Source organism: Hirundo rustica (genome assembly GCF_015227805.2).
Source record: "Hirundo rustica isolate bHirRus1 chromosome 38 unlocalized genomic scaffold, bHirRus1.pri.v3 SUPER_38_unloc_1, whole genome shotgun sequence".
Taxonomy (NCBI): domain Eukaryota; kingdom Metazoa; phylum Chordata; class Aves; order Passeriformes; family Hirundinidae; genus Hirundo; species Hirundo rustica.
Genome location: NW_026690194.1, coordinates 105,073 through 129,379, shown reverse-complemented (window position 1 = coordinate 129,379; position 24,307 = coordinate 105,073). Strand labels below are relative to the sequence as shown.

The window sequence follows — 24,307 nt, the reverse complement described above, 5'->3', positions numbered from 1 at the left end:
TCAATGCTCCCATCCGCTCCCTCCAAACGCCCCAAAATCCCCCCAAAATCCCCCCAAAATCCCCCACCTTGGAGAAGTAGCCCACGATGTGGAAACCTTTGCAGTCGTACTCGGTCATGACGTAGAAGAGGAAAGGGTCGGTGTCGTAGTAAAGGGTTTTGTGATCCAGGAAACATTTGGCCAGGAGGCAAAGATTTTGGGAATAACTCTGGGGAAAAAAAAAAAAAAAAAAGGGGTAAAAATTCCGGGGACGACCCTGGGGAGGGGTCCCGGGGGGGGCTGGGGTTGGGGGGAGCCCCCCAAAAGCCCCTCACCTTGTTCTTGCGGCCGTCGATCTCGAAGAAGGAGATGGTGCCCTTGCGATAGATCTCGTTGCCGGGGGGGTGCCGCAGGTCACACTTGGTCTGGGGAGGGGTTTGGGGGGGATTTTGGGGTTTTTTGGGGTTTTTTTGGGGGGGTGTTGGGAGGGGAATGTGGGGGGTGAAAATGGGGAGGGGAGAGGGGGAGATTGGGGGGTGGGCAAGGGAAATTGGGGAGAGGAAATGGGGGGAAATTGGGGTTTTTTTAGGGGGAGAATCAGAGTTTGGGGAGGAGGGAATTGGGGTGAGGGCAAATTAGGGAGGGGTGGGGAATTTTGAGGAGAGAGAGGATGAATTGGGGATTTTGGCGAGGAAAAAAGGGGGTGAGGGGGTAAAAAACTGGGGCTTGAGGATTCCCAGATCTCCCAAATCAGGGTCCAGCCTTGCCCTGACTCCCCAAAACCCCCCGAAACTCCCCCAAATCCTCTGGAAACTCCCCCAAATCCCCTCGAAACGCCCCCAAATCCCCTCGAAACGCCCCCAAATCCCCTCGAAACGCCCCCAAATCCCCTCGAAGCCCCCCGTACCAGGTGCCTCTGCAGGCAGCGCAGGCTGTGGCCGTACTTGAGGCAGAACTCGCACAGGTAAAGCACCGGGAGCCCGGTGAGCTCCTGCGGGTACGGGGAGAAGTACCAGGGCTTGAGGCGGTGCCGGCCCAGCTCGATGCACTCGATGTTCTTCATCCTGGTGACGATGTCGTCGTGGCTGCGGTCCGACACCAGGCTGCCGGTCATCCTGGGGGCCGAGGGAGCGCCGTCCGAGGAGTCCTGCGAGTCCTGGGGACGGGGCAGCGGGGTCAGGGCTGGGGACGGGGCTGGGGACAGCGGGGACAGGGCTGGGGACAGGGCTGGGGACAGCAGGGACAGGGCTGGGGACAGGGCTGGGGACAGGGCTGGGGATAGAGGGGACAGGGCTGGGGACGGGGCTGGGGACAGCGGGGACAGGGCTGGGGACAGGGCTGGGGACTGTGGGGACAGGGCTGGGGACTGTGGGGACAGGGCTGGGGACGGGGCTGGGGACAGCGGGGACAGGGCTGGGGATAGAGGGGACAGGGCTGGGGATGGGGCTGGGGACAGCGGAGACAGGGCTGGGGATAGAGGGGACAGGGCTGGGGACAGGGCTGGGGACAGTGGGGACAGGGCTGGGGACAGCGGGGACAGGGCTGGGGACAGGGCTGGGGACAGCGGGGACAGGGCTGGGGACGGGGCTGGGGATGGGGCTGGGGACAGCGGGGACGGGGCTGGGGACGGGGCTGGGGACAGCGGGGACGGGGCTGGGAACAGGGCTGGGGACAGCGGGGACAGGGCTGGGGACAGGGCTGGGGATAGAGGGGACAGGGCTGGGGACAGGGCTGGGGACAGGGCTGGGGACAGGGCTGGGGATAGAGGGGACAGGGCTGGGGACAGGGCTGGGGACAGCGGGGACGGGGCTGGGGACAGGGCTGGGGACAGCAGGGACAGGGCTGGGGACAGGGCTGGGGACAGGGCTGGGGACAGCAGGGACAGGGCTGGGGACAGGGCTGGAGACAGGGTCTGGGACAGTGGGATCAGGGTTTGGCACAGCAGGGACGGGGTTTGGGACAGCGGGAGCTGCGATTCCGGGGCGTTCCTGCTGCGTTGGGCTCAGGTTTTCTCATTTTTTAGGTGTTTTTTTGGGTGGTCCCGCTCTGGATTTTCCCATTTTCAGGTGTATTTTTGTCTGTCCCTGCATTGGGTTTTCCCCGTTTTCAGGTGATTTTCGTCCCTGCTTTGGGTTTTCCATTTTCAGGTGTATTTTTTTGTTGTCCCTGTTTTGGTTTTTTCTCATTTCCAGGCGATTTTTTTTTTTCCCCTGTCCCTGCCTCAGTTTCCCCAACCCCAGAGCCCATTTCCCTCCTCCCCTTCCCCCCGGGGTGTCCCCAGTGTCCCCAGGGTGTCCCCAGGGTGTCCCCGGGGTGTCCCCACCTCGTCTGTCCCCAGACAAGCCGATTTCCTCTTCCGGCCCGGCTGAGCCGCCACCGCCCGGCGCGCGGAGCCGTTCTGAGGAGAGAGGGGGGGTCAGCACCTGGAGCGCCCCAAAATCACCCCGAAACACCCCAAAATCACCCAGAAACCGCCCCAAAATACCCCAAAACATCCCAAAAACGCCCCCAAATCACCTTGAAACACCCTGAAACTGCCCCCAAATCACCCCAAAACCCTACAATCATTCCAAAAACCACACAGGCACCCCAAAATCTCCCCCAAACCGCCCTGGATCACCGCAAACCACCCCGAAATCGCCCCCGAACACGCCCAAATCTCCTCAAATCACCCCAAAACCTCCCCAAACCCCCCGCGCTCACCTGGGGGAAGACGGAGGCCTGGGAGGTCTCGGTGGGGGCGGGGACGGGTGTGGCCGGTGACACCACCTCGACCTTCCGCTTCTGGGGACAGCGCCCAGTTCATCCCAGTCCATCCCAGTCCATCCCAGTAACCCCCCAGTCCATCCCAGTAACCCCCTAGTCCATCCCAGTCCATCCCAGTCCATCCCAGTCCATCCCAGTAACCCCCCAGTCCATCCCAGTCCATCCCAGTCCCTCCCAGTCCAGCCCAGTAACCCCCCAGTCCATCCCAGTCCCTCCCAGTCCATCCCATCCCTGCTGCTGGGACACAACTGGGAGCAGTGGGAGGCTCTGTTGTCCCTTCCCAGTGCTCCCAGTGTCCCCCCAGTGTCCCCCCAGTGCTCCCAGTACAACCCAGGAAGGGGAGGCTCAGGGCACACCCAGCTCTGGGGACAGGGACACCCTGGGGACAGGGACAGGGTGACAGGGACACCCCAGGGTCAGTGACACCCCGGGGACAGGGACAGCACTGGGGACCCCGTGGGGACAAGGACCCCGCAGTGCCAGCGACCCCTTGGGGACCAGAACCCTGTGGGGACACCGCGGGTGACAAAACCCCCTTGGGACCTGTCAGGGGCCATTGCTGGGGCTGCTTTGGGGGCCACTTTTGGGGACAGCTGGGGACACCTGGGGACAGCTGGGGACCCGGGGGTTACCGTGGGGCGCTGGGGGCCCGGGGGGGGCTCGGCCTCGCTCTCCTTGGGCAGGTGGAAGCGGAGCGTGATCGGCCCCGCCGCCGGCCCCGGTGGCCCTGGCAAACTCTTCCCGCTGGCGGGGGCCACCGGCAGCGCCAGCTCCAGGCTCTTCCTCTGCGCCGGGAGGAAGAGGAGGCGTTTAGGGGGACACGGAGGGGACGCGGGGACGAAGCCACCGCGGCTCGGGGCGGGGTGGAACCCTCCCGTCACCTCCCCCCTACACCGGGGTCCCCTCCCTGGGGACAGCGGTGGCACCGAGGGCTCCTAAAGGGGGTGGGGGTGGCCTCGAGGGGTCAGGGACGTCCCTGAGGGGTCAGGGATGTCCCCAGGGTGCTCATAAAGGGATCAGGGATGTCCCCAAGGGGTCAGGGATGTCCCCAGGGTGCCCTCAGAGGGGTCAGGGACGTCCCTGAGGGGTCAGGGATGTCCCCAGGGTGCCCTCAGAGGGGTCAGGGACGTCCCCAAGGATCCAGGGATGGCCCCAGGGTCCCCTTTAAGGGGTGAGGGATGTCCCCAAGGTGCTCATAAAGGGATCAGGGATGTCTCCAAGGTCCATTAAAGAGGTCAGGGATGTCCCCAAGGGATCAGGGATGTCCCCAAGGTCCCTTAAAGGAGCTGGAAATGTCTCCAGGCTCCCCATAGAGGGATTGGGGATGACCCAAGGTGCCCCTAAAGAAATTGCGGGTGTCCCCAAGGGGTCGAGGATGTCCCCAAGGTCCCTTAAAGGGATCAGGGATGTCCCCAGGGTCCCCTAGAGGTGCTGGCGATGTCCCCAAGGTTCCAGGGGTGGCCCCTGGGTGGGTGTTAGGGCGATGTCCCTTAGGTCTGGGTGTCACCACCCCCCAAGGGGTGTCCCCAGGGATGTCCCTGCCACCAGGGGTGAGTTCCTGTCCCCCCAGGAGGGGGTTTGGGGACTCCAGGTGTGTCCCCAGCGGCTCCAAGTGTCCCCTGTCGGTGTCCCCAGCCTGGTGCTGGCCCTGCTCAGCCCCCAAGGTTGTCCCCAATCCTTACAAACTGCCACCTCTGCCTGCCGTCCCCAAACTCTGTCCCTGCTGTCCCCAGCTCTGTCCCTGTCACACCCGCCGTGTCCCCGCAGTGTCCCCGCAGTGTCACCCGACCTCCCCGTGCTCGCTGTCGCCCATTCCCCCCTCTGTCCCCTTTGTCCCCTCACCGGGTCCCTGTCGGGGGAGCCGGGCCGGGAGCCGGGCAGGCCGTTCTTGGTGGGGGTCTTGGCCTCTTTGCGGGGCACCTGGACCCTCTTCAGGTCCAGCCGGTCGTGGGTCACCCACTCGTCCAGGCGCTTGTTGACTGGGGACAGCGGGGGACACACGATGGGTGACACGGCCCCCGCCGTGTCCCCACCCCGGCCTTGGGGACACACGGGGTGACAGTGACACCCCGAACCCCTCCGTGACCCCCAAACCCCTGGGGACACACGGGGTGACAGTGACACCCCGAACCCCTCAGTGACCCCCAAACCCAGGGGGACACACGGGGTGACAGTGACACCCCGAACCCCTCCGTGACCCCGTGTGGCCTCTCAGTGTCCCCAGCCCGGCTTTGAGGGCTGCAGGGGGACCCCAGGCCGTGTCCCCCCGCTGTCCCCCCGCTGTCCCCCCGTGTCCCCACTCACAGTCGATGTAGTGCACGTAGAACAGCTTCCTGCCGCTGATGTCCTTCACGCTCAGGATCTCGGCCAGCGCTGAGGCGAGGCGGGGGGGGGGGTCACCACCCCCTTCTGGGGACCCCCAAAACCCCCACAAGGACCCCCAAATCCCACCCAGGGACCTCCCCCCCATCCCGGGCTGTGCCCCAAGCCCCCTCCCGTGACCCCCTCATGTCCCCAAATCCCCCCAAATCCCCCCCCTTGGGACCCCCCGAGACCCCCGGGCCCACCGCCCCCGCCCCCCCCTCACGAAGCCCCGCCCCTCCCACCCGCTTCCCGCCCTTCCCGGCCCCGCCCCTCGGCCCTGATTGGCTCCCCCCGGCGCCGAGCCCCGCCCCACTCACGCCACTCATCCTCGTTGTCCTGGTTACGGCGCAGCACGGGCAGGCGGCAGCCCTCGGACACCTCCCCCTGCGGGGGCGGGGCCTCGTCAGGGCCGGGGGGGCCCCAAAACCCCCGCGGGGGATTGGGGGGATCCCCGAACCCTTCCGGAGGCTCCCGAAACCCCTCGGGAGGTTCCCCGAACCCTCTCCGCGCCGTTCCCCCCCGCCCGTTCCCCACCTCCGCCATTCTCCTCCCGGCCTCCTCTTCCGGCCGGCCCGACGCGCTTCCGGGATGCGGCCGCGCCCCCCCCCGCGCCTGGCGGTGAGGGCCCGGGGGGGGGCGTGGCCTTCCCGGCAGCGGCGGTCACGTGGGGCCGCGGCGCTTCCGCGAGCGGCGGCGCGAGCCGGGCCCCTCCCCCCGCGCTTCCCGCGCCCCCCCCGGGACCCCCGGGACCCCCGGGACCCCCGCCATGGAGGAGGGTGAGTGCCGAACCGCCCCCGGTCCCGATCTGGGGCCGGGGAGATTTCCCCCGGGGGTTGTTCCGCCCCGAGTGACGTCGGGAGGGCTGCGGGGTGAGCGGAGGGTGAGGGCGCTTTAAGGGGGGGGGGTTTGGGGGGAGACCCCTCCCTTAAAGAGACCCCTCCCTTAAAGTGACAACCCCAAAGTGACCCCCCCCCCTTTTATCGTGACACCCCCCTTTTATCGTGACACCCCCTTGAAGACCCCCGCCTTGTTAAAGCGACCCCTCCCTTAAAGCGACGCCCCCCCCCAAATTGTCCCCCCTTTTATTGCGACACCCCCTTAAAGAGACCCCCCCGCGTTAATGCGACCCCTCCCCTTAATGTGACCCCCCCAAAGTGACCCTCTTCCCTTTATTGTGACACTCCCCCTTGTTAATGCGACCCCTCCCCTTAGTGCGACCCCCCCCATTAACGCTCCCCCCGTTGTCCCCCCCCCCCAGTGACCCCCCCGGATCTTCTGCCCTTCCTCCTGCAGGACTGGGGCGCTCAGGGTGAGTGGGGACACCCCGGGGAGGGGGATCCGGGGGGTCCTCACGGGGCTGGGACCCCCCCGGGGGGCTGGAGGGGGTTCTGGGGGGGCTGACGGGACACCCCCCCGTGCCCCCCCAGAGGCGGGGGGCGCGGCGCCGTACGTGGAGATCCTGGAGCAGCCGAAGCAGCGCGGGATGAGGTTCCGGTACAAGTGCGAGGGGCGCTCGGCGGGGAGCATCCCCGGGGAGCACAGCACCGAGAGCACCAAGACCCACCCCACCATCCGCGTGAGTGCCCCAGTATAAACCAGTATAAACCAGTATGGATCAGTAGCTGTCTCAGGCCCTCCCGAGCCCTCCCAGTGCTTCCCAGTACCGCCCAAGACCCTCCCCACCACCCAGCGCATCCCAGTATAAACCAGTAACAGCCTGGGACCCCCCTGAGCCCCCCATCCCTCTGGGGGGGGTTCAGCACCCAGACCCCATGAGCCTCCCAGTGCAAACCACTGCAAACCAGTACAAACCAGTACAAACCAGTGCAAACCAGTGCGTGTCCCCGACAGGTGAACAACTACCGGGGCCCGGGGCGGGTGCGGGTGTCGCTGGTGACCAAGGACCCCCCGCACCGCGCCCACCCCCACGAGCTGGTGGGCAAGGACTGCAAGGACGGCTTCTACGAGGCCGAGCTGTGCCCCGAGCGCAACATCCACAGGTGAGACCCCCTCCCCAAATCCGGGACACCCCCTCCCCAAATCCGGGGGGACACCCCCCGCGGTGAGGGTGGGAGCGCCCGGAATCGGGAAATCCAGCCCCCACACCCCCACCCCCCCCAAAAAAAAAAAAAAACCAAAACCCCCCTCGGGTGAAGATGGTATCTCCCGAAATATTGGGGTCCCCCCCGAGAGGGCGGCTGGGATCACCCAAAAAAAGGGGGGGGAAACTCCCAAAATTGGAACTCCCAAAATTTGAGGTTCTTGCTCCGGGAGTGTCGGGATAGGGGGGGGATCCTGAAATCTGGGTTGACCCCTGACCCCTGACCCCCCCCCACCAAAATTTTGGGGTCAGTTTCCAGAATTTGGGGATTCAGTGCGTGAAGAAGCGGGAGCTGGACGCGGCCGTGGCCGAGCGGATCCGCACCAATAACAACCCCTTCAACGGTACTGGGAGGGACTGGGAGGGACTGGGAGGGACTGGGAGGCACTGGGAGGGACTGGGAGGGACTGGGAGGGACTGGGAGGGACTGGGAGGGCACTGGGAGGCCCTGGGAAGGGACTGGGAGGCACTGGGAAGGGACTGGGAGGGACTGGGAGGGACTGGGAGGGACTGGGAGGCACTGGGAGGGATTGGGAGGGACTGGGATGGACTGGGAGGGACTGGGAGGCCCTGGGAAGGGACTGGGAGGGACTGGGAAGGGGACTGGTGGGCACTGGGTGTTACTGGGAGAGCACTGGGGGTGGTCCTGGGGGTGTCAGTGGTCCGTACTGGTCCATACTGGTCCATACTGGTCCGTACCGGTCTGCACCGGCAGTGCCGGCGGAGCAGCGCGGGGGCGAGTACGACCTGGCCGCCGTCAGGCTCTGCTTCCAGGTGTGGGTGAGGGGCCCGGGGGGGCTGCGGCCCCTGCCCCCCGTCCTGTCCCAGCCCATCTACGACAACCGTGAGTGGGGACACCTGGGGACACCTGGGGACACCTGGGGACACCTGGGGACAGCTGGGGACACCTGGGACACCTGGGGACAGCTGGGGACACACCTGGGGACACCTGGGACACACCTGGGGACAGCTGGGGACACACCTGGGGACAGCTGGGGACAGCTGGGGACAGCTGGGGACACACCTGGGACAGCTGGGGACACCTGCGGGACCCCCCATGATGTCCCCTGGTGACCTCCAGTGTCCCCCACCATCCCCTGTGACCCCCCCCCATGACCCCGGTGACCCTGGTGACCCCCGTGACCCTGGTGACCCCCCGGTGACCCCGTGACCCCGCTGCGCTGTCCCCAGGTGCCCCCAGCACGGCCGAGCTCCGCATTTGCCGCATCAACCGCAACTCTGGGAGCTGCCGGGGCGGGGACGAGATCTTCCTGCTGTGTGACAAGGTCCAGAAAGGTGCGGGGACACGGGGGACATGGGGGGACACGGGGGGACACGGGGGGACACCCTGAAACCCGGGGACATCCCAAACCTGGGGACACCCTGAGACCTGGGGACATCCCAAACCTGGGGACACCCTGAGACCCGGGGACATCCCAAACCTGGGGACACCCTGAGACCTGGGGACATCCCAAACCTGGGGACACCCTGAAACCCGGGGACATCCCAAACCTGGGGACACCCTGAGACCTGGGGACATCCCAAACCTGGGGACACCCTGAGGCCCGGGGACATCCCAAACCTCTGCGTTCCCTGGGATTTCTGTCCTGTCCCATTCCTCATCTCCCGTATCCCAATTCCCGATATCCCGGTTCCCCATATCCAAATCCTCGTTCCCCCATATCCCACAAAGCCCATATCCCCTGTGTCCCCGTACCCCCAATCCCCACACCCTATATCTCATATCCCAAATCCCATATCCCAAATCCCACACCCCATATCTCATATCCTATACCCCACACCCCATATCCCAATCCCCATATCCCAAATCCCAAATCCCACACCCCGTATCTCATATCCTATATCTCATATCCTATACCCCACACCCCATATCCCACACCCCAATCCCCACACCCCAATCCCCATATCCCAATCCCAATCCCCATATCCCAAATCCCACACCCCATATCTCATATCCTATACCCCATATCCCATACCCCATATCCCAATCCCCTATTCCCATATCCCAATCCCAATCCCATATCCCAAATCCCATGTCCCAAATCCCATATCCCATATCCCACACCCCATACCCCATATCCCAATCCCCATATCCCAATCCCAATCCCCATATCCCAAATCCCACATCCCAAACCCCGCTCGCTCTCCGGCCGTGTCCCCACGCGCCGCCCGTGTCCCCGCAGAGGACATCGAGGTTCGTTTCTCGGCCGAGGGCTGGGAGGCCAAGGGCTCCTTCGCGCAGGCCGACGTGCACCGCCAGGTCGCCATCGTGTTCCGCACGCCGCCCTTCCGGGACCCGGCGCTGCGCGCCCCGGTCACCGTGCGCATGGAGCTGCAGCGGCCCTCGGACCGCCAGCGCAGCGCCCCGGTGGACTTCCGATACCTGCCGCACCAGGGTGGGGCGAACGGGGGGCTGCGGGGGGCTGCGGGGGGTCCTTGGGGTGGGTTTGGGGGGCTCCAGGGTCGCTTTGGGACATTCCCAGGTCACTTTGGGACATTCCTGGGTGACATTGGGACATTGACTGATCCCTGGAGCTGCGGTTCCCATTGATTTCCGATACCTGCCGCACCAGGGTGGGGCGAACGGGGGGCTGCGGGGGGCTGCGGGGTCCTTGGGGTGGGTTTGGGGTGCTCCAGGGTCGCTTTGGGACATTCCCGGGTGACTTTGGGACATTCCCGAATGACTTTGGGACATTGGCTGATCCCTGGAGCTGCGGTTCCCGTTGATTTCCTGTTCCTGCCCCACCGTGGGGGGCTTGGGGAGGGGTCTGCAGGGGGCTGGGGTCACCCGGGGTCCCTTCGGGGCACTCCCAGGTCCCGCTTCGGTGATTTTTGGGGGTCCCGATTGTCACCCGGGGTCACTGGGGTCACTGGGCCTTACTGGGAGGTCACTGGTGTGACTGGGGGGGGGTCACTGGTGTGACTGGGGGGGGGTCACTGGTGTGACTGGGGGGGTCTCTGTGCGTCACTGGCAGGGAACTGGGGGTAACTGGTTGTGACTGGGGAGGCCCCTGGGGGGCTCTCCGGGGGTCTCCAGGAGGTGACGAGCCTGACTGGGAGCTGACTGGGAGCTGACTGGTGTTACTGGTGCAGGGGACCTGCAGTGCATCGAGGAGAAGCGCAAGCGGACGCGGGAAACCTTCCGCTCCTTCGTGCAGCGCAGCCCCCTGCCCGGTGGGGCCTGGGGGGGATTCGGGGGGCTGGAGGGGACACTGGGGGGAACTGGGAGGAACTGGGGGGCCTGGACGGGGAAACTGGGGGGAACTGGGAGGAACTGGGGGGCCTGGGAGGGGTCTGGGGGGCGATATTGGAGTCCCTGGGGAGATTTGGGGTCTCTGGAGGGGCTGGGAGGGGTCTGGAGTGGGGGATTTGGGGGCCCCCAGGAGGGTTTGGGGTCCCTGGGTGGGGGTTATTGGGGTCCCTGGGGGGATTTGGGGGTTCTTGGGGGGGGTCCCTGAGGAGGTTTTGTGCTCCTGGGGGGGTGTCTAGAGAAGGAGCTGGGGGTCCTGGGGGGGATTTTGGGGTGCAGGGGGGATCATTGGGGTCCCTGGGGGGGGTCTGGGGTGGGATTTGGGGTCCCTGGGGGGGTCCCTGACAGTGGGACCCCCCCCCCATTTCCCCCCTGCCCCAGCTCCGGCGTCCGGCGAGTCGCGGCCCCCCCGGCGCATCGCGGTGCCCTCGAGACCCCCCCCCGGCCCCCCAGAACCCCCCCAGCGTGGGTGAGTGGGGGGAACTGGGGGGAACTGGGAGGGGAAAAATGGGGGGCGGGGAGGGAATCGGGGGGTAAACGGGGTCGGGGGAAAATTTTGGGGGGGGGTCGAGCCCCTCCCTCACCCCTTTCTCCCCCCTCCCGCAGCTCCCTCCTTCTCTTTCGGGGTCCCGGGGGGGATTTTGGGGGGCCCGGCCCCCCCCGAAGCCGAGCCTTTGTCGGAGGCGCTGCTGCAGCTGCAATTTGAGGAGGGGTCCCCCCACATCGGGGGGGCGGCGGCGGCCCCCCCGTTGGATCTGGGGGCTCTCTTGGGGGACGCCCCCATCCCGCCCCTGGACGCCATCAACCCCTCGGAGGTGCAGCGCCTGCTGGGGCCCCCCGAGCTCCCCCCGGATTTCGGGGCGGGGGTCTCGGAGCCGCCGCCCCCTCCCCAGGATTTCGGGGGTCCCCCCATGCTGATGTCGTACCCCGAGGCCATCGCCCGCCTGGTGCAGAGCCAGCCCCCGGGGGCGCCCCCCGAAATGGGGCTGGGGGACGAGCTGGGGGGGGTCCCCGAGCTGGGGGGGCTGGGGGCGCTGGGGGCGCTGGGCGGGGGTCCCGAGGATTCGCTGCCCTCCCTGGGGGACCTGGACTTCAGCGCCTTCCTCAGCCAGTTCCCCTCGTCCTGACCGCGACGCGCTGGGGGCTGCTGGGGGGGCTCGGGGGGCTCGGGGGGGGGCTGCTGGAAGGCACTGGGAGGGGTTGGGCCTTTACTGGGAGTCACTGGGAGGTTTCGAGGGTTTGTCGGGGCTTACTGGGAGGGTTTTAGGGGTTACTGGGAGTCACTGGGAGGCTTTTGGGGGTTACTGGGAGTCACTGGGAGGCCTTTGGGGGTTACTGGGAGTCACTGGGAGGGTTTTAGGGGTTACTGGGAGTCACTGGGAGGGTTTTAGGGGTTACTGGGAGTCACTGGGAGGGTTTTAGGGGTTACTGGGAGTCACTGGGAGGGTTTTAGGGGTTACTGGGAGTCACTGGGAGGCTTTTGGGAGTTACTGGGGGTCACTGGGAGACTTTTGGGAGTTACTGGGAGTCACTGGGAGGCTTTTGGGAGTTACTGGGAGGGTTTTAGGGGTTACTGGGATTCATCTGAGGGTTTACTGGGAGTTACTGGGAGGTTTTTAGGGTGTATTGGGAGTTACTGGGAGGCTTTGGGGGGGCATTCGGAGGTTTCTAGAGGGCGCTGGGGCTTACTGGGAGTCACTGGGAATTCTGAACGGTTACTGGGACACAGCTGGGAGTCACTGGGAATTCCGTACGGTTACTGGGAGCTACTGGGAGGTCACCAAGTGCCTACTGGGGGTCGCTAGAAGCCAGCGGGGGGCGTGTTACTGGGAGCTACTGGGAGCTACTGGGAAACTCCTGAGGTGCCTTTTGGGGGGGGGGTCCCCCATTGGCCCCGCCCCCCGGGGCACAGCAGCCAATGGGAGCGTGGCCGCCCCTCCCCCAGCATTAACCCCGCCCCATCAAAGTGCCTTGGGGGGGGAGGGGCAGCCCCCATCCCCCCCTCCCCTCCCCCCCCCCCCCCCCCCCCCCCCCCCCCCGGGTCACCCCAATAAACGATCCAAGGCTCCTCCGCGTTTGATTGACAGCTCGTGGGGGCGTGGCTCTGTCGGGAGGCGTGTCCCCAATGCAGGGAGGGGCGGGGCTCTCACCGGAAGCGGCGCGGCCTCGTCCCGGAAGGGGCGGGGCGCTCCGGGGAGGCCGCGGCGGAGCCGAGCGGGGCCGGGGCCGGGCCGGGAGCGGCCGGAGCGGGGCCGGGAGCGGCGGGGCCGGGGCCGAGCGGGGCCGGGCGGGACCCTCCGGGCTCCCCCGGGGCCGGCGAGGCGGCGATGCCGAGCAAGAAGAAGAAATACAACGCGCGCTTCCCGCCGGTAGCGGCTGAGGGGGCGCGGGGGGCGCGGGCCGCGGTCGCCATGGCAACGGGGGAGGGCGGGGGAAACGGGGTTTCCCGGGGCAACGGGGGAGGGCGGGGTCGCGTCACCATGGCAACGGGGTGGGGGATGATGGTCACCATGGTGACGGGGAGGGCGGGGCCTGGGGTGGGCGGGGCTGGGGACGGGGTCGCGGCTGAGGGGCGGGGGCGGGGCCTGGGTGGGCGGGGCTCTGCAGGCGGGGGGCGCAGGTGAGGGGTTCAGGTGAGGGGGGCGCAGGTGAGGGGGCTCAGGTGAGGGCGGGGCTCTGTGGCAGGCGCGGATCAAGAAGATCATGCAGACGGATGAGGAGATTGGGAAGGTGGCGGCCGCCGTGCCCGTCATCATCTGTATCCTCTGACACACCTGGGCCCTGCCCTAGCACCCCGCCCTGCTCACCTGGGCACCCCTGGGACCCCGCCCTGCTCACGTGGGACCCTGCCCTGCTCACCTGGCACCCCTGGGACCCTGCCCTGCTCACCTGGGACCCTGCCCTGCTCACCTGGGCACCCCTGGGACCCTGCCCTGCTCACGTGGGACCCTGCCCTGCTCACCTGGGCACCCCTGGGACCCCACCCTGCTCACCTGGGACCCTGCCCTGCTCACGTGGGACCCCGCCCTGCTCACCTGGGACCCCGCCCCGCTCACCTGGGCACGCCCACCTCGCACAGCTCAGCCCCCCCCAAGTGCCTTTGATACCTGAGTGTGCTCATGCTGAACACCTGGAGGGTTTTGGGGGGAAGTCACCTGTGCCCATGGGGGGGGTCAGGAGGGGTCACCTGTGTCCCCGGGGTGTCACCTGTGTCCCCGGGGTGCCGCCCCCGTACCTGGCCGTCCTTAGCGTGGCAGCGCGGGCGCTGGAGCTGTTCCTGGAGTCGCTGCTGCGCAAGGCGTGTCACGTGACCCAGTCCCGCAACGCCAAGACCATGACAACGTCTCACCTGTGAGTGCCTCACCTGTCCCCACCTGTCCTCACCTGTCCCCACCTGTCCCCACCTGTCTTCACTTGTCCCCACCTGTCCCCACCTGTCCCCACCTGTCCCCACCTGTCCCCACCTGTCCCCACCTGTCCCCACCTGTCCTCACCTGTCCTCACCTGTCCTCACCTGTCCTCACCTGTCCCCACCTGTCCTCATCTGTTCTCACCTGTCTCCACCTGTCCCCACCTGTCCTCACCCGTCCTCATCTGTCCCCACCTGTCTCCACTTGTCCCCACCTGTCTGCACCTGTTCAGCACCTGGGACACCTTTTGGGGTTGGGTGTGCCCCGTGCCAGGTGTGCTGGGCGTGGCCGGGTGGGTGCTGGGTGTGGCTGGGTGGGTGTGCCCCGTGCCAGGTGTGCTGGGCATGGCCGGGCAGGTGAGGGCGTGGCCGGGCAGGTGAGGGCGTGGCCGGGCAGGTGAGGGCGTGGCCGGGCAGGTGAGGGCGTGGGACAGGTGAGGGCGTGGCCGGGCAGGTGAGGCGCGCTCTGAGGCCCCGCCCACAGGAAGCAGTGCATCGAGCTGGAGCAGCAGTTCGACTTCCTCAAGGACCTGGTGGCGGCCGTGCCCGACATGCAGGGGGACGGCGACGACGCCCACGGCGACGGGGAGCGCGGACCCCGCAGGTGAGGCGCCCACACACCTGGGCACACCTGGGGACACCCCTGAACACCTGGGGGACACTTCTGCCAGAGCTGGGGGACCCCTTACACACCTGAGGGACACCTGGAGGTGCTTTGGGGACACCTGGGGACACCTGGGGACACCTGAGGGCCCCCCCAGCCTCCTCTGGGTCACACCTGGGGGACCCTCACTGTACCTGAGCTGCTGCCAGGAGGGTCAGGAGGGATTTTGGGGTGGGGTCTCTAATGAGGAGGGTCTCTAATGAGGGGGGTCTCTAATGAGAGGGGTCTCTAATGAGGGGGGTCTCTTTCAGGGGGCGCCGCCCGGGCAGTGGCCGCAAGAACGGGGGTCCCGGTGCCAAGGGGACCCCGAAACAATCGGGGACAGACTCGGAGCAGGAGGTGGGGGGGATTTGGGGGGGGTCCTGAAGGGGTTTTGGGGGGGGGGTCCTGAAGGGATTTTAGGGGGGGTCCTGGGGGGATCCTGGGGGGATTTGGGGGGATCCTGGGGGGATTTGGCGAGGTTCAGGGAGGATTTGGGGGGATTTGGGGGGGTTCTGAGGGGTCCTGGGGGGTTCGGGGTTTCTCCGGGGGCTTTTGGGGATCCCCTGGGGGTGATTTGGGGTCTGGGGTCCCCTCACTGCCCCCCCCCGGCCCCCCAGGAGGAGTCTGAGGACAGCGACAGCGACGGCGACGAGGAGACGCCGCAGGTGCCCCCGGCCCCGGCCCCGCTCACCTTCGCCAGGTGCGCTGGGGGGGGACACCTGGGGGGGCTTGGGGGGGTCCTGAGAACACCTGGGGGGGCTTGGGGGGGTCCTGAGAACACCTGGGGGGGCTTGGGGGGGTCCTGAGAACACCTGGGGGGGCTTGGGGGGGTCCTGAGAACACCTGGGGGGGCTTGGGGGGGTCCTGAGAACACCTGAGGGGGCTTGGGGGGCATCCTGACAGCACCTGGGGGGGTCCTCAAAACACCTGGGGGGGCCCTGATGACACCTGGGGCGATTTGGGGGGGGTCCTGATGACACCTGGGGGGGTTTGGGGGGGGGGTTGGGGTGTTCCCCCCATACCTGAGCCCCGAGGGGGGTTTTGGGGGGGGATTTTCGGGGGGATTTTGGATATTTTGGGGTGTTCCCCCCCCCTCACTGACACCTTCTCCTGCAGCCCCGGGGTTCCCTTCGCCCCCCTGGGCCCCCCCCCCCCTCCCGGGGGGGCTCCCCCCGGCCCCCGGCCCCCCCCGCGCCCGCGAGGAGGAGGAGGAGGACGAAGATTACGATTCCTAGCGCCCCCCCGCCGGATTTTTGCCCGTTTCTCCAGGATTTCTCCCCAATCCCGGCTCGGGCCCCCCCCCCCCCACAGGGCCGTACTGGGAGCTGGGCCTGGCACCAGTTTGGGGGGGCGGGGGGGTACTGGGAGCACTGGGCCCCCCCCCAATCCCCCAATCCCTGCCCCGCTGATGTCATGGGTGGTGTCAGTTCTTGGGGAGGGGGGGACACCTGGGACCCCCCCCAAACACACCTGGGACCCCCCCCAAACACATCTGGGACCCCTTTTTGGGGTGGGGGCAGAGGGGGGGGGTCTGGGGACGATTTTGGGGCTCTCTGGGGGCATTTGCTGAGTCTGGGGTTTTGTATCGGCTCAATAAAAATCCTGTTTCCATATGGACCCCCCCCCAAAAAAAAACCCAAACCCTGGGACCCCCCCCCCCCAAAACTTCTGAGATCCCAAAGCTCTGCATTTCCTGGGATCCCCCAAAGCTCTGGATCCCCTCCTCAAATTCCCGGGATCCCCAAAGATTCCCGGGACCCCCCCCAATTCCCGTTTCCATTCTGGGCCACCAGAGGGCGCCGGGGAGCCCTGGGACCCTGTGGGGGCTATAGGGGATTTGGGGGGGGGTCTGGGCGGGGGTTTTGGGGGGCGTTTGGGAGTTTCTGGGATTTATGGAGGGGTCTCGGGGGTTTTGGGGGGTCTGTCGGGGGTCTCTGGGGGTTTTGGGGGGTCTGTCGGGGTTCTGTAGGGGCGTTACAGGTACCTATGGGGTACATCGGGGGGTTTAGGGGTCTGTGGGCAGCCGTGAGGGGATTATTGGGGTCGGGGGGCGTTACAGGGGCACCCAGCACTCACAGGGTCTATAGGGGCCTGGCGGGACCCTAAAGAGGGGGGCTTGAGGGGGTCAATGAGCTCCTGTAGGGGCTCCCAGGGCCCTATAGCGGCTTTGAAGGGATTTGTGGGGGTTCTTTAGGGGCTGCTGGGGGTCTGTAGGGGATCGGGGGGATCTGTGGGGGTTCGGGGAGATCTATCGGGGCTTGGGGGCCTCTATCGGGGCTCTGGGGGATCTATAGGGACTCTGGGGGATCTATAGGGGTTCCTGGGGCCTCTATAGGGTCTCTCTGGGGATCTATAGGGGCTCTGTGGGATCTATCGGGGCTCAGGGGGATCTATAGGCTGTCATGGGACTCTGTAGGGGCTCTGTGGGGCTCCGTAGGGGCTCTAGGGGATCTATAGGGGTTCCTGAGGGATCTGTGGGGGCTCTGTGGGGGATCTATAGGCTCTCTGTGGGCTCCATAGGGGCTCTCAGGTCTCTATAGGGTCTCTTTGGGGTCCGGGTAGGGGACACCAACAGGTGGTGTTTTGGGGGGGGGGTCCCCCAACGTGGGGCGGGGCTGTGGGGCGGTGCCGCCCCATAGGGGTGTCCCCTATAGGGACCCGGAGGCGTCCGGAGCCCCCCCGCGGCGCTGGAATTCGCCCCCTCCCCCCCCGTTAATCCCGGTGGCACCAAAAGCGGCGATTTTCGGGTCGTTGTGTAACGGGAGCGAGCGCGGGACAGCGCCGGCACCGGGACCGGCACCGGCACCGGGACTGGACCGGGACAGAACCGGGACAGCGCCGGGACCGGGGCAGAACCGGGACGGGACCGGGACTGGGACAGGGACAGAACCGGGACTGGGACAGCACCGGGACAGAACCGAGACAGCACCGGCACAGCGCCGGCACCGGCACCGGGACTGGACCGGGACCGGACCGGGACAGAACCGGGACAGCGCCGGGACCGGGGCAGAACCGGGACAGGACCGGGACCGGGACAGGGACAGAACCGGGACAGGACCGGGACTGGGACCGGGGCAGAACCGGGACAGAACCGGGACAGCGCCGGGACCGGCACCGGGACTGGGACAGCACCGGGACTGGGACAGCACCGGGACAGAACCGGGACCGGGACCGGGACTGGGACAGAACCGGGACAGGACCGGGACCGGGACAGGGACAGAACCAGGACAGGGACAGCACCGGGACCGGGACTGGGACAGAACCGGGACAGGACCGGGACCGGGACAGGGACAGAACCAGGACAGGGACAGCACCAGGACAAAACCGGGACAGCACCGGGACAGCACCAGGAGAGCACCGGGACAGCACCGGGAGAGCAGGTGGGACACGGGGGGACACGGGGGGACCCCGGGACAGGGACAGGGGGACAGGGACCGGGAGAGCACCGGGACAGCACCGGGGGAGCACCGGGGGAGCACCGGGAGAGCACCGGGACAGCACCGGGGGAGCACCGGGGGAGCACCGGGGGAGCACCGGGACAGCACCGGGAGAGCACTGGGGGAGCAGGTCCCCACCTGCGGGGACACCCGGGGACAGGGACAATGGGGCACAGGGGACAGGTGGGGTCGGGGGCAGCAAAGGTGGGGGACAACAGACGGGGACAGTGGGGGGACCCCGGGATGGGGACAGCAGGGGACAGGTGAGGGGGGGATTCCTGGGACAGGGGGACGGGAGGGGACAGCGAGGGGAGGACGGAGAGGGACAGCGGAGGGTCATGGGCTGGGGTGGGGACATTGTGGGGGGGACACACGGGCACAGGTCGGGACACCAGGGAGGGGTTGGGGACATCGTTTATCTCAGGGAGGGGACATCGTGCAGATTGGGGACATCATGGGGGGACACTGGGACAAACTGGGGACACCGAGGGGTGTGGTGGGGACGTGGGCTGGGGAAATCACGGAGGGGACGTGGGACAGCTTGGGGACATTGAGGAGAATGGTGGGGACATCACAGAGGGGACCCTTCACCTTGGGGACACGGAGCCGCAGCTGGCCGGATGTCCCCATCCCCGGGGAGCTGCGCCCAGGGGGAGCAGGGACAGGGACACGCTGGCAGGGGACGGGGACATCAGGAGGGGCCGGGGACGTGTGACGCAAGTGGTGACACGGTCGCCAGTGGTCACCAGGGCCCCTCCCCATCTCCGGGTCCCCGTGTCCCCTGTCCCCATGGCCCTGGGGTGGCTGTGTCCCCAGTGACGCTGTCCCCCTGCCCTCCTGTCCCCGTGGGTGAAGATGTCCCCAAGCCCCGTGTCCCTGTGTCCACTGGTGTCCCCATGGTTGTTGGTGTCCCCATGTCCTGTTGTCCCCACGGTTGATGACGTACCCATGTCTTGGTGCCCCTGTGGTTGGTGGTGTCCCCAAGCCCCCATGTCCCCATGTGCTGTTGTCCCCATGTGCTGTTGTCCCCATGTCCTGGGTGTCCCCGTGTCCTGGTGTCCCTGTGGATGACCGTGTCCCCACGAGTGCCGCCATCGCCTCGGGTGACACTGTCCCCCTGCGCAGCGGTGTCCCTGAGGCTGGTGGTGTCCCTGAGGTGTCCCTGAGGCCAGCGGTGTCCCTGCGGTGTCCCTGAGGCCAGCGGTGTCCCCGCGGTGTCCCCGCGGTGTCCCTGAGGCCGGCGGTGTCCCTGCGGTGTCCCTGCCGTGTCCCTGCAGTGTCCCCAGGCCGGCGGTGTCCCTGCGGTGTCCCCACGGTGTCCCCACGGTGTCCCCGCCATGCCGTTCGGGGCGGTGCTGGCGCAGGTCGGGGGCCTGGGCCGTTTCCAGGTGCTGCAGACGGCGCTGCTGGCGGTGCCCATCCTGCTCATGGCCAGCCACAACCTGCTGCAGAACTTCACCGCCGCCGTGCCCCCGCACCGCTGCCGCGCCCCCGGAGCCACCCCCGGAGCCACCCCCGCGTCCCCCCCTGACACCGACCCGAGCTCTCCCGGTGCCGCCCCGGGGTCCCCCGAGAGCCACCGCAGCCCCGGTGCCACCCGCGTCGCGCTCGATGGCACCCCGGGGTCCCCCGACGGCGCCCAGCCCGACGTCGCCTGGGGGACCCCCAACGGCACCCTGGGGCCCGCTGGGGCCGTGCTGGGGTGGTCCAACGTCACCCCCGGGTCCCCCGATGTCACCCTGGGGTCCTGCCGGCGCTACGTGGCCTCGGCCCCCGCCAACGTCACCGGTGGTCCCCGGACCACCGAGCCCTGCCGGGACGGCTGGGACTACGACCGCAGCGTCTACGTGTCCACCATCGTCACCGAGGTGGGGACACGGGGACACGGGGACACGGGGACACGGGGACACGGGGACAGGGAGGGTGGGGAGGTGACCGAGGGGTCCCTGAGGGGAACAGAGGGAGGGGAGGGGAGGGAGGGGTGGGATTTGGGGTGAGGTGGCAGGGAGGGATGGACACAGGGATGGACAGCGGGATGGACAGCGGGATGGATGGAGGGACAGAAGGATGGATGATGGATGGATGGAGGGATGGATGGATGGATGGATGATGGAGGGATGGGCGGATGGAGGGATGGATGGACAGAAGGATGGATGGAGAGGAAGGAAGGGACTGACACTGACGGACATCCCCTGTCCCGGCAGTGGGACCTGGTCTGTGGCTACCGGCAGCTGCGGCAGATGGCCCAGTCCATCTACATGGCCGGCGTCCTGGTGGGCGCCCTGGTGCTGGGCGGCCTCTCGGACAGGTAAAGGCAGCGGAGACCCCGTTCCCGTGCCTCAGTTTCCCTGCGCTGCTCACCCCTGGTGGCTCCCGGCTGCTCCCGTTGCAGGTTTGGGCGCAAGGCCATGCTGATGTGGTCCTACCTGCAGCTGGGGGTGATGGGGACGTGCACGGCCTTCGCCCCCAACTACGCCTCCTACTGCGTCTTCCGCTTCGCCGGCGGGATGGCGCTGTCCGGCTTCGGCCTCAGCATCGCCTGCCTGGGTGAGGGGGCTCGGGGACAGCCCGGCGGCCAGGGGTGGGGACGCGGCCGCCGAGGGGGACAACGCCACGGCCACGGGCGGGGACACCCCGGTGTCCTCGAGCGAGGACGTCGCTGCGGCCGGGGTGGGGTCACCGGCGTGGCCGCGCTGACCGGGAGGGTCCCGAGCGAGCCGCGTCCCCGTGTCCCTGGCAGTGGTGGAGTGGATCCCCACGCCCTACCGCGCCGTCACCGTGGCCATCACCGGCTTCGCCTACACCCTGGGCCAGATCATCCTGGCCGGGGTGGCCTACGCCGTCCCGCACTGGCGCTGGCTGCAGCTCTCCGTGTCCCTGCCCTTCTTCGTCTTCCTCCTCTACTCCTGGTAGGACGTCAGCCCCTTGGGGGAGGCCGTGGGGACGCCTTGGGGGTGGGGCCGTGCCTCAGTTTCCCCCGGCCGGCTGCAGGTGGTTGGCGGAGTCGGCGCGGTGGTTGGTGCTCTCGGGCAAGGCGGAGCGGGCGGTGAAGGTCCTGCGGCGCGTGGCCGCCTTCAACAGCCGCCAGGAGCAGGGCGAGAAGATCACGGTCGAGGTGCGGCGGCCGCGCGGTGAGGGCGGGGCGGGGGGCGGCGGTCTCCAGCCCCACCCCAACCGCTGCCGTTTCCCCTGTCCCAGATGTTGACGTCCAACATGAAGGAGGAGCTGGCGGCTCTGAAAGCCTCCTACACTGTCTCCGACCTGGTCCGGACCCCCGTGATCCGCCACATCTTCTTCTGCCTCTCCATCGTCTGGTGGGGCTGCGGGAGAGGGAGAGGAGGGGGGGAGAGGTGGATGGAGGGACGGATGGATGGATGGATGGATGGAGGGATGGACGGACGGATGGATGGATGGATGGATGGATGGATGGATGGATGGATGGATGGGCAGATGGATGGACGGATGGATGGACAGATGGACGGACGGATGGACGGATGGACGGATGGATGGAGGGATGGATGGATGGACAGATGGACGGATGGATGGATGGATGGACAGACGGATGGATGGAGGGATGGATGGATGGACAGATGGATGGATGGATGGATGGATGGAGGGATGGACGGATGGATGGACGGATGGACGGATGGTTGCTCAGTCTCACAGATGGATGAAGGGAAGGATGGACACCTGGACACCCAACCAGTGACCTCACCTGTCCCACTGCCTCCCAACCCTCTCCACCCCCCGCCGCCATCCCTGTCCCCTCCTGTTCCAGGAAGGTGACGTCACCTCAAGCTCCCCCCTCTCCCGCCTTGCTCCAGGTTCTCCATCAGTTTCTCCTACTACGGCTTGGCCATGGACCTGCAGAACTTCGGGGTCAGCATTTACCTCATCCAGGTGATTTTCGGCGCCGTCGACTTCCCGGCCAAGGTGGTGGTGACCGTGTCCCTGAGCTACGTGGGCCGGCGGCTCTCGCTGGTGGTGACCTTGTTCTTGGCGGGGCTGGTCATCGTGGCCAACATCTTTGTGCCCACAGGTGGGTGTGGATGGGGAGGGGACCCTCCGTCGCTCGGGCCACCGGTGTCCCCAGCTCGTCACGTGCCTTCCTCCTCCGTGTTTCCGTCCCCGTGTCCGACCATCCCTCCATCCTCCCCTGTCCCCCCCCTCCTGCTGTGGCCAAGCCCCGGTGTCCCCGTGTCCCCCCTATCCCGGTGTCCCCGTGTCCCCCCTATCCCGGTGTCCCTGTGTCCCCCCTATCCCGGTGTCCCCGTGTCCCCCCGAGCCCGGTGTCCCCGTGTCCCCGCAGAGCTCCAGACGGCGCGCACGGCGCTGGCGGTCATCGGCAAGGGCTGCCTGTCGGCCTCCTTCAACTGCGTCTTCCTCTACACCACCGAGCTCTACCCCACTCCCATCAGGTACGGCCCCGTCCCCGCGTCCCCTCCCCGGGGGGTGTCCCCGAGGTGCCCCACGCCCCCCGCGTCCCCTCCCCGGGCGGTGTCCCCGAGGTGCCCCACGCCCCCCGTGACCCCTCCCCGGGGGGTGTCCCCGAGGTGCCCCACGCCCCCCGTGACCCCTCCCCGGGCGGTGTCCCCGAGGTGCCCCACGCCCCCCGTGACCCCTCCCCGGGCGTGTCCCCGGGGTGCCCCACGCCCCCCGTGACCCCTCCCCGGGGGGTGTCCCCGAGGTGCCCCACGCCCCCCGTGACCCCTCCCCGGGCGGTGTCCCCGGGGTGCCCCACGCCCCCCGTGACCCCTCCCCGGGCGGTGTCCCCGAGGTGCCCCGCGCCCCCCGTGACGCTCCCGGCGCCGCAGGCAGACGGGGCTGGGCTTCGGCAGCACCATGGCGCGCGTGGGCGGCATCGTGGCGCCGCTGGTGAAGATGATGGACGAGTACTACCCCTTCCTGCCCCCCGCCGTCTACGGCGTGGCGCCGGTGGTGGCGGCCGTGGCGGCGGCGTTCCTGCCCGAGACGCTGAACGCGCCGCTGCCCGACACCATCGAGGAGGTGGAGAACAGGTGGGTGGGCGGCGGGGAGGGGAGGAGCATGGAGGGATGGAGGGCGGGTGGTGGGAGAGGGTTGGATGGGCAATGGATGGGCAATGGATGGATGATGTATGATGGATGGATGATGGATGGATGGATGGACAATGGATGGATGGACAATGGATGGATGGACAATGGATGGATGGATGGACAATGGATGGATGATGGATGGATGGACAATGGATGGATGATGGATGATGGATGGATGGATGGATGGATGGATGGGCAAGTGGTTCAATGATGGTTGGATGATGGACAATGAATTGTTGGGTGATGGTTGGATGGATGGTTGGATGGATGGATGGATGGATGGATGATGGATGGATGATGGATGGACAATGGATGGATGGATGGATGGATGGATGGAGGATGGTTGGATGGATGGATAATGGATGGATAATGGATGGACAGCAATGGACAACCCCAACCAGGAAGAGGTTCAGGTTCAAGGGACCCCTGGATTCACTGAGGGACAGGTGGATGGGAATGTTGGCAGAAGAACGAGCTCTGCGATTGGCTGAATGTTCAACCTGGGCCACACCCCCTGTGCCATGACCCTCCTCCTCCTCCCTCCAGGACCACGCGGAAGCCGGCCGGTGACCCCAAGGAGAAGATCGCGCTCCAGCCCCAGGACGGGCCCCCCCCTGAAGGAGGCCTGAGGGACGCTGGTGGTGGCCACAGTGCCCCGGCCACCAGCGGCCACCAGCGGCCACCGCTCCAGGGGACCCTTGAGGGGGGCTGGGGGCGACCTCGGTGGTGACCGGTGACCTCCCGGTGGGGCGGGGACATCCGGGCAGGAATAAAGCAGCTCTGGTGGGGACACGTCTCGGGGTCTTGTCTGCGCCACGCCCGAGGTCACCTCCCGTGGGACCGTGCCCGGGAATTGTGTCCCTGAGGTCACTTCCAACAAGGGGACAACCGAGAACTCCTTCTTTTGGAGGTCACCTCCACGGGAGGACACCCCACAGCCTTGTCCCTCAGTAAGGTGCCACCCAAGACTCTCCTGGCCTTGTCCAATAGGACGACGCCCGAGAGCTGTGTCCCTGATGTCACCTCAGCTGAGGTGGCACCACTGGCACCACCTTGGGTGTCACCTCCAGCAGGAGGATCCTCAATAACCCCAAACCACCTCTCGTCCCGCTAGAGGCGTCCCCCAAATCCCGCAGAAGCTCCAGGAGCACCCAAATCCCGCCCCGGCCCTTCCCGGCACCGCCGCGTGCCCCTTCCCCGATTTCCGTCCCCCGGAGCCGCCCCGGCCCTTGCTCCCGTTTCTTTCACGTGTTCCTTGG

At 67.2% G+C, this 24,307-nt stretch overlaps 4 protein-coding genes across 4 annotated transcripts; 3 read left to right on the top strand and 1 right to left on the bottom strand.

Moving 5' to 3' along the window:
• Positions 1 to 28: 28 nt before the first annotated feature.
• On the bottom strand, positions 29 to 5,740 carry KAT5 (lysine acetyltransferase 5; the record flags this gene model as incomplete). Its single annotated transcript, XM_040053654.2, has 10 exons — positions 5,644 to 5,740; positions 5,427 to 5,493; positions 5,050 to 5,118; positions 4,588 to 4,724; positions 3,378 to 3,530; positions 2,683 to 2,763; positions 2,303 to 2,377; positions 887 to 1,135; positions 315 to 404; positions 29 to 208 (listed from the first exon to the last, which is right to left on the bottom strand). Coding segments are annotated over exons 1-10 (1,110 nt in total), but the record flags the coding sequence as incomplete, so codon positions are not given.
• A 48-nt stretch (positions 5,741 to 5,788) lies between these two features.
• RELA (RELA proto-oncogene, NF-kB subunit) lies at positions 5,789 to 11,623 on the top strand. Its single transcript, XM_040053662.2, is given in 11 exon segments — positions 5,789 to 5,885; positions 6,368 to 6,418; positions 6,537 to 6,685; positions 6,961 to 7,109; positions 7,463 to 7,554; positions 7,926 to 8,054; positions 8,402 to 8,506; positions 9,415 to 9,627; positions 10,325 to 10,405; positions 10,863 to 10,961; positions 11,079 to 11,623. Coding segments are annotated over 11 exon segments (1,608 nt in total). The 5' UTR covers positions 5,789 to 5,875; the 3' UTR covers positions 11,609 to 11,623.
• Positions 11,624 to 12,727: 1,104 nt separating this feature from the next.
• Positions 12,728 to 16,151, top strand: LOC120747637 (dr1-associated corepressor-like). The gene is made up of 7 exons (XM_040053661.2): positions 12,728 to 12,850; positions 13,167 to 13,239; positions 13,739 to 13,832; positions 14,375 to 14,494; positions 14,806 to 14,893; positions 15,154 to 15,236; positions 15,653 to 16,151. The coding sequence occupies exons 1-7, from the start codon at positions 12,809 to 12,811 to the stop codon at positions 16,104 to 16,106; spliced, it is 954 nt and encodes a 317-aa protein (XP_039909595.2). The 5' UTR covers positions 12,728 to 12,808; the 3' UTR covers positions 16,107 to 16,151.
• A 3,522-nt stretch (positions 16,152 to 19,673) lies between these two features.
• On the top strand, positions 19,674 to 23,778 carry LOC120747632 (solute carrier family 22 member 6-A-like). Its single transcript, XM_040053653.1, has 10 exons — positions 19,674 to 19,841; positions 20,178 to 20,281; positions 20,366 to 20,520; positions 20,714 to 20,882; positions 20,965 to 21,088; positions 21,172 to 21,287; positions 21,798 to 22,012; positions 22,283 to 22,391; positions 22,788 to 22,991; positions 23,595 to 23,778. The coding sequence occupies exons 2-10, from the start codon at positions 20,214 to 20,216 to the stop codon at positions 23,776 to 23,778; spliced, it is 1,344 nt and encodes a 447-aa protein (XP_039909587.1). The 5' UTR covers positions 19,674 to 19,841; positions 20,178 to 20,213.
• Positions 23,779 to 24,307: the final 529 nt, after the last annotated feature.